General features: G+C 52.4%; 1 protein-coding gene across 1 annotated transcript in view; it reads left to right on the top strand.

Annotated features, from left to right (window-relative positions):
• The window catches only part of B4GALT1 (beta-1,4-galactosyltransferase 1), a 67,223-nt gene that overhangs the window by 36,087 nt on the left and 18,391 nt on the right, over positions 1-12,745 (top strand). Inside the window, exon 2 of the mRNA XM_056117174.1 lies at positions 1,472-1,707. Within this exon, the coding sequence (XP_055973149.1) occupies positions 1,472-1,707 (236 nt within the window). The remainder of the gene's footprint in view (positions 1-1,471; positions 1,708-12,745) is intronic.

Raw genomic sequence — 12,745 nt, 5'->3', positions numbered from 1 at the left:
AGGGGACCCCTTATTTTGTCTCAGAGCATCAGACCACTCCCTGGGGCACCCAGGAAATGCAGGCACAGGGGAGAGGGGAGGCCCCAGAGAGCCTGAGCAACCCCTTTTCTCCCCGGACGTCTGCACTCTAAGCTCGGTGGTGATGGTGGGGAAAACAGGAGGAGGAAGCCAGCTCGGGGTGGGCTCCGCAGTTTCTGATGGGCCTCTGGGTCAGACCCAGGCAGCTAGAGTAGGGGAGGGGCTTTCCTGGCAGAGAGAACTCCGGCTTCCCATATGGGTTAGAGCGGGGTTCATTTCTCAACTGGGGGTCAGGTCGCTGTCACCCTCCGATTCCTGTAATCCCTTGCACATGTCTAAGGGGCCATGAGTGAAAATTTCCTCAAAGGCCAGGGGCAGGGGTGGGGGAGGAGGACATGGCACAAGATGAGGCATCCAAAACCCATAGGGTGGGGTCCCACGGGGAGGAAATAAGACTGGGAAAAAGTGGAGAAATGCCAGTCTGCAGGATGGTGGGTACCAAGCAGAGAGAGGGAGAGAGGGGGGAGGGATGGAGGGAGAAAGAGAGAGAGAGGGTGAGAGAGAAAGAGGGAGGGGAGGGAGAGAGAGAGAGAGAGAGAGAGAGAGAGAGAGAGAGAGAGAGAGAGAGGTGGCCTTTTTTCTCTCAGCCATATAGCCCCTGAGGCTGGACAGTCTTCAGGAGGGTCCCTGCGGGGAAGTGGGGCTGGTGGCTAGGAGTGGGGTGGGTTGTCAAGAACAAGCCTGGAAGGGAGTGGAGTGGGAGGGTGCGGCCAACCTGAGAAGAGGCCTTGGGCTCTCGTTTCAGGAGGGGCCTCTGAGGACAGGAGTGCTGGTAGCATCAAGGAAGGGCAGACCCGCAGCACAGCCAAGACTCACCCCTGGGCCTGGGTTGCTCCACGGGCTTCCAGCGCATGGCTCATTTTCTACAAGCACGTTTCCTACACCCCTACGATGAGCTCTCCCTCCCGGCCCTGCTTCCTTCCTTTGCTCTTGTGGCGACTTCCGTGTCACTGGGGAAGCTGGTGACATGTAAGGGTCCCTGATGAGAGGAATCCCCTGATACAGAGGAGACCGTCTTATCAGGGCGTCCTCTGATCAAAGGAGTCTGCAGCCCATCCCAGGAGACACAGTCTGGAGGTGGCAGAGCTAGGTCTCAACCTCAGGAGTTCTGGGCTCCCCCCACCCCGAGAGATAATCTCAGGGGAAGCCTCTTGCCTTGCACTCACCGACCCCTGTTCCATCCCTGATATCACAGAGAGTCCCCAAGCAGCACCAGGAATTGAGAAACGGAATGTTGAAGGGGGTGATCCCTGGCTGGGGGCGGGGGGGGCTGTGGGGGGGTTACTGGGGACATTGGCTCATACATGTACCTAGTGCGAGTCTTTCTCGAGAACCCTTTGTCCCCCTGGACTCTCAGTAGCCGCTGACACCTCCCTTTCCTCCCCCATTCTAGTTGGCCCCATGCCCATCGATTTTAACATCAAAGTGGACCTGAAGCTGGTGGCGAAGCAGAACCCCAACGTGCAGGTAGGCGGCCGCTACCGGCCCAGCAACTGCATCTCGCCTCACAAGGTGGCCATCATCATCCCGTTCCGCAACCGCTACGAGCACCTCAAATACTGGCTCTATTACCTGCACCCCATCCTGCAGCGCCAGCAGCTGGACTATGGCATCTACGTCATCAACCAGGTGTGTGTGTGTGTGTGTGTGTGTGTGTGTGTGTGTGTGTGTGTGTGTTGGGTTGGGGCATTGCTATGAGCATGCACATACATGAGGAATAGGTAGAGGAAGCCTTTTCTCTTATGGATGGACTCTGGCAGTGCCGCCCACCTGTCTGCATGCTCAGAGCAGTTGCTGCTTAGTGTCCGGTCCCCTTCGGGCAAGGAAAGTTGCTGTAGAGTGACCGGTCTCTGCTTTGTGTGGTGAACTGCTGTCCATCAAAACTGAGGGCTTAAATCACAACCCACCTTCTCCCCAGAATAAACTCCAGTTTATTTCTGTCCCTTCTTTATTTTTCCCGTTAAAAAGTGGACTGGAGTGATAGAACAGCAGGTAGGGTGTTTGCCGTGCATGTGGCCATCTTGGGTTCGATTCCCAGCATCTCATATGGTCCCTCGAGCACCACCAGGAGTAATTCCTGAGTGCAGAGCCAGGAGTAACACCTGTGCATTGCCAAGTGTGAACCAAAAAGCAACAAAACAAAACAAAGAAACAAGCAAAAAACCAGCTAAATACCCAGTTAGAGATCAGGGTTTTTAGGCAGCACTGAAGTTGTCCAGTCAAACTGTATATCTCCGGGGCACCTGCAGGGGCAGATCTGGGTTCTGGCCAGAATGGTAGTATCTGGTGTGTGTGTGTGTGTGTGTGTGCGCGCGCGCGCGCGTGCGTGCACGCACACCAGTGTATGTGTATGGGTATAAATGTCTGTCTGCCTGTGCACATGTATTTTTCATAGATGTGCACATGTATAGACATGTGCACCTTTATCATCACCCTCTGGCTGGGTCGAAGGCAATTTTTTTCTTTCTGAAATAACTACATAATTGCTAGTCTGTTTGAAGAGCACTATTAACATTGACATTTCAAGCTGATTCTAAACACTTAAATTCACATCTTTAGACTAAAACTTTCTTGGAGCAGTAATATACCCAGTTAGAAGTGTACCACACTTTGGGACTGAAAAGCCAGTATAGTGGGTAGGGCATTTGTCTTGCTCTCAGCCAACCCAGGTTCGAGTGATCGACCCCCAGCAGCCCATGTGGTCCCCTGAGCACCTCCAGGAGTGAATCCTGAGTGCAGAGCCAGGAATCCAGGAATAACCCCTGAGCACTGTCAGGTGTGGTCCTAAAACAAAAACCAAAAAGAAGGAGGAGGAGGAGGAGGAGGAGGAGGAGGAATAATATACATGTCACTGGAGGAGGAGGAGGAGGAGGAGGAGGAGGAGGAGGAGGAGGAATAATATACATGTCACTGAAATTTATTATAGAGAGACAAGTGTACTCGTTTTTGAAAAGCCCAGTGCCTTTTTCACTTCAAGACAAACTCTAGTGACTTGGTTATGACTGACTGTTTCCAGCTCAGTTGAGGGGCTTGGCAAGTCTTTCCTTTGGCCAACAGGGAACAGTGGGAACAGTGTATCCATCCACACTCAGAGCAAGGAAGAACCTTCAGAGGAAAAGGTAACCAGCCCCAGAAAAACAATGATTGGATGGAGGTAGCTAAAGCCTTCTCAGAGGAAGAAGAGAGGAATAGCCCACAGGCACGAGTCCAGATCTGCTCTTGCTCCAAAGGCGGGAAGGAGGATGCTGAAGTGATAACACAGCGAGTAGGGTGTTTGCCTTGCATAGGGCCCACCGGGTTTGATTCCCAGAATCCCATATGGCCCCCCAAGCACAACCAGCAGTAACTCCTGAGTGCAAAGCCAGGAGCAACCGCTGTGCACCGCCGGGTGTGACCTAAAAAGCAAAGGCAGGAAGGAAACAACGAGAGCCAGTGAACAGATTTTAATCCCCGGTCAGGACAGCCATGGGGGTAGGAAAGCAGCAGAGACTGCAGGACCAGGCTGGGGAGCCGAGTCTTACCAGGCTGGAAAGAGCAGGACAGCTATGTAACAAGGAAGTTGAAACTCAAGGTAGGATGGTGGGGGGGGGGGGGGGGGGGGCGCATCAACTCAAGGCTATCGGAGTCCCTTGGCCAAATGAGGCCTGGACTTGGGGCCCTGAGAAACCTCTGCAAGCTAAGGCGCACACGTGAGAGAGCTCAGTGGGCTGCGTACGTGTGCAAAGGCTACTTTGCATGCGGAAGGCCCAGGTTCTATCCTTGGAGCTGTCCCTCTAAGCACTGCAGTGCCCTTGCCAAACACACACACACACAAAGAACATTTGCAAACATGACACACACTTAAGGGTCATCTGTGAAAAAATATTGGAGAATATAAGCGAGAGCTGGTAAGTGTCTGGTAAAACCTAGGGTATTTAATTTTTTTTTTAAGATTTGTTTTTAATTGAATCACTGTGAGATTGACCCTTACAAAACTGATCATGATTTGGTTACAGTTATACAGTGTTCCAACACCCATCCCTCCACTTGTGTACATTTGCCAGCACCAGTGTCCCCAGTTTCCTTCCCATCACCCCCCCCCCCACCCAGCCTACCTTTATGGCAGGTACTTTCTCTCTCTCTCTGTCTCTCTCTCTCTCTTTCTCCCCCTCTCCACCCTCCCTCCCTCTTTCCCTCCTTCCCTCTTCTCTCTCTCTCTCTCTCTCTCTCTCTCTCTCTCTCTCTCTCTCTTCCCCCCCCCCATCCTCCCCTACCCCTCACAACCCAGACCACTTTAATCCAACAAGTTTTTCATCCTGTGATCATGGGCCAGTGAACATACGTTGACCACAGAAAGGTTCCGGGGTCCATTTTCAAAGAAAGAAATGAATGGGAGCTCCTGCAAGTGGACACCCATCACGAGAAGCCAGCAAGGGTGGCTGAGGGGGCTTGCCAGCCGTATCTCCTTTCTCCACCTGACAGTTTTAGACCAGCAGACGAGCGAGCTGCTGTAGACACTGTGTTGTCAGCTCTTACTCCCAAAGGATCCGATGTCCTCCCACAAGTGTGCATGAGCAGAAAATAGACAACTGTGGTCTGGGTGGCATAAATTAAATGAGAAGACATATTTGGATAAGGAAGAGAAAGGACAGTTGCTGATAGTGGCTTTTTTTTTTTTTTGCAAGGCTAAGAGGGATGTTGGGTCACACCCCATGGTACTCAGGGACTGTTCCTGGCTCTGTGCCCAAGTGTGACCCCCTAGTTGTGCTTGGGAGACCAGATGGAGTGTCGGGAATTTGAACCAGGGTTGACTGTGTGCCAGGCAAATGTTTTACCTCCTGTACTATCTTTCTAGCTTAGAGTTTCAAAATTCTGTTTGGGTGTTTTTGACTTTTGGGTTATACCCACAGGTACTCAAGGGTTATGCCTGACTGTGAACTCAGGAAATCATGGTTGGCAGACCATCTGGGATGCCAGGAGTAAACCGGGGTCTGTATGTGTAAGGCAAGCACCCTACCTGCTGTGGCCCTGAGCTTTAAAAAAATGATAGGTGACTCTCTTCAAGGAAGACTGAGAGGAAAATGCTAATGTAGGGATAGGTTATGTTTTAGGTGAATGTCAGACCTTCCTGTTTAATGATAAACTTGTTCAGTGATAGAAGTTTTCATTAACATTTGAAATAAATAGTAGCCTGACAAAATTTAACCACCCCCTTACCTTTTTTTCTTTCTTTATTTCTTTCTTTTTTTATTACTGTGAAATATGGGCTGGAGCAGTAGCACAGCAGGTAGGGCATTTGCCTTGCATGCAGGTGACCCGGGTTCGATTCCTCCGCCCTTCTTGGAGAGCCTGGCAAGCTACTGAGAGTATCTGGCCCGCACAACAAAGCCTGGCAAGCTCCCTGTGACGTATTTGATATGCTAAAAACAGTAACAGCAACTCTCACAATTTGTTGTGAGATGTTACTGGTGCCCACTCAAACAAATCGATGAACAGCAGTGGAGGACAGTGCTACAGTGCTACTGTGAAATACAGTTACAAAGCCTTTGTGATTGAGATTCAGTCATACAGTAATAGAACACCCATTCCTCCACCAGTGTTCATATTCACCACCAGTATCCCCAGTATCCCTTCTGCCACCTCCACCCCACCCCACCCCCTGCCTCTATGGCAATTTCCTTTTTGCTCTCTCTCTACTTTTGGGAATTATGGTTTGCAATACCCCCTTATCTTTCTGTGAGATTATCAATATAGGTAATGTCCAGGTTTCAAACACAAATTTCCAAGGGTCCTGACCAGCTGGAGCTGGGGGAGGGGACAGCTCTACCCACCAGTGGGCCACGTGGTCCTGTGGCACCAACTCGGCACAGACACTGGTGCTCAGGCACCTGAGGGAGTATTGAGCTCCGTGGAACCAGCCTTATTCCTACAGCTCCCCCAGGAAGCCCGTGGATCTGACAGCCCCTGGAGGCCCCAGCATACCACGTTTCCCGAGTGTGCTGAGAAGTGATTTCCCAAACCTCTTCACACGAGAAGTTGATGCATCACACTCAAGACACAGGCAGCCTCTGCTTTCTTTGCCGAGCGCCACACCTGCGCCCCTCTCTATTCTCCCTCTCACTTTTCTCAGAACTGTTTCTTCTTGGCTTTTCAAATACACACACACACACACACACACACACACACACACACACACACACATGTCTCACCCCTCTAATCTTGCAGGACTGCCTCCCATCACCTCTCCTTTCCACCCACCCTCCAGGACCATCTTTTTCCTTCTCTCTCAAAGGTTAACTTTCAGTCATTCATTTTTTTTTTTTTTAAGTGAAGCAAGATCGTTTTTCATTAGGGCTGGAGAGAGAATACATTGGGGAAGGTGCTTGCCTTGCATGCAGCCAGCTCGTGGTTGGATCCCTGACATCCCATATGGTCCCCCAAGCTCCACCAGAAGTAATTCCTGAATGCAGAGTGCTGGGAGTAACCCTTGAGCACTGCCAGGTGTGGGCCAGGGGAAAACTAAACTAAACTAAAATAAAATAAAAGTGATCTCTAAGCACAGAGTCAGGAATCACCTCTGAGGATCATGAGGTGTGACCCAAAACCAGGGGGGGAAAAAAGTTTTCATGGAATGAAACTTAGATGTGAGGGGAAGGAGGACAAGAATCTGTGTTCCAAGAAGAACACAGATTTGAAAGAGTAAGCAAGCAAGCACAGAGATAGATAGAAAAATATGTCGATACATGTTCAAGAGAGAACACGGGCAAGGCTTAACTTTCTTTTTCTTTTTCTTTTTTTTCTTTTCGGAGTTGTACAAGGGTTACTCCTGGCTCATGCACTCAGGAATTACTCCTGACGGTGCTGGGAATCAAACCCGGGTCGGCCGTGTACAAAGCAAATGCCCTACCCACTGTGCTATCGCTCCAGCCCCAAAGCTTAACTTTCTACCAGAGCACTTTTCTTTTTTCCCTGACTCACATTGGCATTAGGGATCAAAGCCGAGCGTCATGCATGTGCTCTCGCCCTTTGAACCAGGACCCTAACCCCAAGAACATTTCCTCTTAATATCCTCTCCTTTGCCCATATTTGTTAGGCTTTAACGCAATGTTGATAGCTTTTTGAGACAATATGGGGTGACTTCTTATCTGGTAGCCAAGTCTGGTAGACTCTGAAAGTTGACTCTCTGTACTAAAAACGTCTATGGCTTATCACCATTTATAACTGGGAACTTACTGTATCTTCATTTCACAATCAGCCTTGAAGAGGAAGAGAGGGGTTTGAAAGCATTTGACTTTTGGTAGCATTTACCGAGCAACTAGACATCATTAAAGTTTAGTGTCTGGCTCCCCTGATCTATGCGACTCTTTTTCACTCCTCCCTCCCCCCGTGAAAGAATAGAGAAAGGGGGCCGGAGGAATAGTAGAGTGGAGAGGACATCTGTCGTGCATGCGGTCAACTGGGGTCAACATGCAGTCAACGGCATCCCATATGGTTCCCAAGCTCTGCCAGGAGTAATTCCTGAGTGCAGAGCCAGGAGTAACCCCTGAGCATCAAAGGGTGTGACCCCCCCTACACGCACACACTTAAAGCAAAAAAATAATAATAATAATAATAATAGAAAGAAAAGGTCTTAAAATAGATGTCTCTGAATCATCTGAAACTGGTGACAGATTTTTAAGAACTGAACCATTTCCTGCTCCATAAAACACAACACCATGGAGTCCCGGAGATGCCCCTGCCAGCCCTGGTCAGCACCGTGGCCACTGGCAGCTCTCTAGGATCAGCTGAGTCTGAGTCTTGTTCAAGGAAGAACGACCCCTCTGAATAGGACAAGTGTTGGGGGTTGGTGCTCTTGGCATGGCCTTTGACATCCGTATCCTAACAAAGGACTTGGCAGGTGAACCTGCACGAGCTGATATCATGAAAGACAGATGGAAGGGAGACATGATAGGTCTCTGCTGAAGGCGTATTTCAGTAAGGTTGCATTACAGTCCGTGCTAAGACTTCATTCTTGCATTACCAGTCTCCAGTTCTAGCTCTTTTATTATAGTTTAGGGAACATGGTTACAAGAGTGTTAATGTTTTGATATACAAAGTTACTGCACCTTCCCCACAACCAAAACCAGACACCTTCCACCTCTGTCCCAATGTCTGGTCCACCTCTTCATCCCCCTTCCCTCCCACTCTGCCCCCACTGCCTGATAATCTTGAGTTTTATAATCCAAGACTCTCTCTCTCTCTCTCTCTCTCTCTCTCTCTCTCTCTCTCTCTCTCTTTCCCTCCCCCTTCCCCCCTCCCCCCAACCTGGCAGAGCTCAAGGCTTCCTTCTGGCTCTGCACTCGGGGATCACTCCTGGTGGGGCTTTGGGGACCTTATGGGGTGCTAGCCATGAGTGAGGCTAGCACCTTCCCTGCTGTACTATCACTCTGGCTCTTTGAGATATTTTTCATACATCTATGAGTCCTTAAACAATTTGGTCTTGGTGCCATTTGTCCCTGTGACATGCTGGTGTAGCCTGATGGCATATTGGGGGCTCTTTCAGGGTCAGGGGAATGAGGACCATGATTGTTACTGACATTAAAATGTAATCAATAAAATACCTTAGCCATAAAAAAGAGAATTTAGAGCTGGAAAGACTATACAGAGTACAGGGCATTTGCCTTGCACACCATAGATCCAGGTTCTCTCCCTGGCATCCCAGAGATGGTCCCACATGCAATGCTATGAGTTATCCCTGAGCCCAGAGTAAGCTCTGAGCACTACCAGGTGTGACCCCAAAATGGGGGAGAGGGGAGTATTGCCCATGTACCCGACCCCCAACAACAGCTGAGCATTAACTGTGCTCTTCTGTTTAAAGTGGGATCTCCACCTCTCACCTCCTCTATGGTGTGGGGATGTGTCCAGAGACCAGCCAGGGTGACACGCCAGCTCTGTATCATACAGGCACGGATGCCGCAGCTCAGAGAGATGGGATAGGCACAGAGGGCTGGGATGCAGCCACTGCCCCGACCCACGTGCTGTCACTCTCTCCACAGTCACTGTGGGAGATAATGCGGTGACACATGGGGGCAGGGGCCGAGGTTGGAGCTGGCTGCGTAGACCTGCTCTCAAAACTTCTCTTCAAGGACCGGAGGTAGAACCGCGGGTAGGGCCCTTGCCTTGCCTGTGGCTGACCAGAGTTTGATCCCTGGAACCCCATAGGGTCCCCTGAGCCTGACCAGGAGTGATCCCTGAGTGCAGAGCCAGGAATAAGCCCTGGGCATTTCCGGTGTGTTCCCCCCCCCCCCCCCCCCCACACACACACACACAACAACAAAAAAACTGCTCTTTAGAGCTTCTGGGACTCAGGCTGTGGCTTCTGACCTTAGTTTCTTCCTAGGTGGGAGGGTGAGCTCAGTGCCTCATGCCCCCACACCCCCGCTCCTCCCATGAAGCTTTCCTGGATCAGTGCCACATTCTGCTGGGAAGCTGAGGCATTACTGCCTGGTCCCAAGTTCCTTCACCCGGTGTCCATTGCCTTTAACTGCTCTCCCTACATCCTCCTCTACCCTAGCTCAGAACCTTGGGAGAGAGCCTCCTTCCTGTTTGCATGACCCCCAAGGGGGAGGGGGATCTCCAGACCTCCAACCCCCAAAAGTGCCTCCACCCTGAGCCCCACCAGGGCTGGCCCAAACACAGAACAGAAAGAGACCTCCCAACTCCTTCAGGCTCAGGTCATGTCTCCAACGCCAGTCTTGTGGCCTTTGTGGCTCTGATGGGGCTTTGGGGGTGGGGGGGACTCGTGCCCTTGCCCACGTTGTGCTCTTAGCCGCCCCGCTTTGGGCTTGGGCACCTCCTGCCACCCTCAAACTCAGCTCTCACTGCTGGGGTGGCAAACAGAGCTTTGCCCACAGAGACGGAGAAGAACAAGCCTCGAGCTGGCGGGCTGCGCCCTTCCCTCTGCCCTGGCCCAGCTTTGTTCGGGGCCCCTGGGAGGACTGACGTGTGCGGGAGAGAAGGGTGATGGTCAAAAAGACGGACATCTGGGGCTGGAGGATAGCACAGCGGGTAGGGCATTTGCCTTGCACACGGCCAACCCGGGTTCAATTCCCAGCATCCCATATGGTCCCCCGAGCATTGCCAGGAGTAATTCCTGAGTGAAGAGCCAGGAGTATCTCCTGTGCATCGCTGGGTGTGACCCCCTCCCCTCCAAAAAAAAGTAAGAGACGGACATCCTGCCCGACACCCTGCTCAGGGACCTTGGTGCACGGGTGGTTATCAGAGGTCAGAGCAGATGGGCATTGGGGAGCGTGGAGGAGGGGTCCACGCTGCACTTCCTGTACATTGACGGGAAAACTATAAAACCACCGAGGTGGCGGAAGGCAGGTGCCAGCTGGCGGACTCATCCCCCATTCACCGATGCAGGATGTTTGTGGACTTTAGCGTCACAGAAGTTACGAAATGTTGGGGCCGGAGCCATCGGGCAGTGGGTAGGGCACTCACCTTGCACACACCTCACCGGGCCTCAGCACCCCAGCTGGTCCCCCACATCCCAGCAGGAGGGAACCCTGAGTGCCAAGCCAGGAGTCATCCCTGAACACCGCTGAACGTAGCCCCCAAACCCAAAAAAATGAAAAAACTTATAAATTGCACAAGGCCCGTGGGCTCAGCTCAGCCCCCTGCCTTTGGAGTGGCATTTCACTGTCCTGCACCCTGCATTATAGTCTGTGCTGTACCCACCTACCCACCCTCTGGCACCTTGAGCTTTGGGGCTGCCCGAGACCTTCTGGTACTGACCGCATCATCCAGTGACAATGGGCAAGGGTCTCAAGCTGAGGATTTGAGACACTCACCATCCTTGGGTCTTCTTCACACATGCCTGGACTCTCCCCACTGCACCCAGACAGGTGCTGCCCCCCTCTCTCAGTCTAGCTCATCTATCTATCTATCTATCTATCTATCTATCTATCTATCTATCTCCTCTCTAGCTCCTCTCTCTCCTCTCTCCCTCTCCCCCTCTCTCTGGCCACCACTAATTGTTGTTTTGCCGTGCCAAGGATCAAGCCCAGGTCTCAGGCATGTAAGGCAGGGCTTTGCCACGGAACCACCCCCCACCCCAAGCCTCTGGCCACCAGGATCCCTCTCTCCTGGTTCTCTCTACCCCTTGGGAGTGAGTCCTCGGGAAGCTGCGTGCCTCTTGGCCTTGCTGTTTCCCCACAGACCTGACTGAGCCTGCTGCCTGGGACACCACTCTCAGCCCCCACCCTCTCCCCTCCAGCCATACACTCAGGGAAAATGCAGAGAACTTCTTCACCCTCTGGCTTTAGGGATAGGATGCTGGAATCGGACATTGGGACTTCACAGCTGCTGCTTGTGCACTCTCCTATGGACCCCCCCCCCATCCCCATCCCCGACTCCCTGTGATTTTCATTCATTTTTCTGGTTCTTGAGCCCCACCAGGCAGAGCTCAGGGCTAACTTCTGGCTCTGTGCCAGGCATCACTCCTGGTGGAGCTTGGGGGACCGTATGCAGAGCCAGGAATCGAGCCGAGGTTGGCTGCATGCAAGGCAAATGCCCTACCTGATGTACTGTCTCTCCCACCCTACACCCTGTGGTTTTGCTGGTCCTCCAGTGTGCTGGCCTTAGAACCAAGAATCTTTTGGGGCTGGAGCAAGAGTTCCGTGGGCAGGGCACTTGCCTTGCCTACCCGGCCAATGTGGGCTCAATCCCTGGCACCCGGTAAGACCCCCAGAGTCCTTCCAGATGTGATTCCTGAGCACAGAGATGGGAGTCAGCTCTGAGCACCGCTGGGTATGGCCCCCAGACGAACAAATGAATGAATAGCTCTCACGGCCTCCCTCACCCTGTTCTTGCTGTTCCTGCCGGGGGGGTGGGGGTGGGGGAGGAAGCCCACCAAGCTAAGCCATGTACTTGGCTTCCCTGGTGGCTATGCAGCGGATATGGGCAGGGCACAGTGATCCCGAGGACCGGGAAATGTTGTCCCACTGTATTGATCCCCAGGAACCCTGCTCCCTGTACCCGACACACCCACTTGGTAGAAGCAGGATGTCCAGTGGTTGGTGAGGGGCGTGGCATGGGGTCAGCGCCTGGCATTCTTCCGAGCATGCCTGGCTGGCGGCCAGCTGAGAGGTCCATGTCGGCTCCTATCAGCTCCTATGCACAACGGTGACCTGGTTGCTTACCAGGAATGAATGGGGCGGGGGGAGGGGAGGGGAGGGGTAGGCGTTGCATGTGCCCTTTGTGTCGACCACCCACCCCCCCATGCCCATTGTCACCAACACCTCAGCAGCTTATCTCCTGTTCTTGGGCAAGGGTGCTGTTTCCTCAGTGAAGACAAGAATTGGGGTGGAGGTGAGTCACGAGGAGTCCACCCCATTCTGGGTATCAGGATCAGGTGCTGGGGCCCTTGACCCTAGCTAGTTTCAGCACTGTCTCCATCCTGTCGTTGCCCCACCCAGCCCCTCCAGCTGTCCCCTCCTCCAGCTGCCCAGTGGCCTCATTGGTGTGCCAGGCTAGGGGCCCCTGCTGGGAGAGGACCCATTTCTGTTCTGCAGCACCCAAACTTTGGACACTCAGACATTTCAAAGCCTGGGGTCTAGCAGAGGTGTGGAAGCCTGGGATGGCTTTCTCCAAGCCCTACAGCTCATATGTGGAGCCAGCAAACACTCATCTCTCTCTCTTTTTTTTT

Source organism: Sorex fumeus, unplaced genomic scaffold, assembly GCF_029834395.1.
Source record: "Sorex fumeus unplaced genomic scaffold, SorFum_2.1 ptg000034l, whole genome shotgun sequence".
Taxonomy (NCBI): Eukaryota; Metazoa; Chordata; class Mammalia; order Eulipotyphla; family Soricidae; genus Sorex; species Sorex fumeus.
Note: the sequence above shows the minus strand (reverse complement) of the source record. Positions and strands in the feature narration are given on the sequence as shown.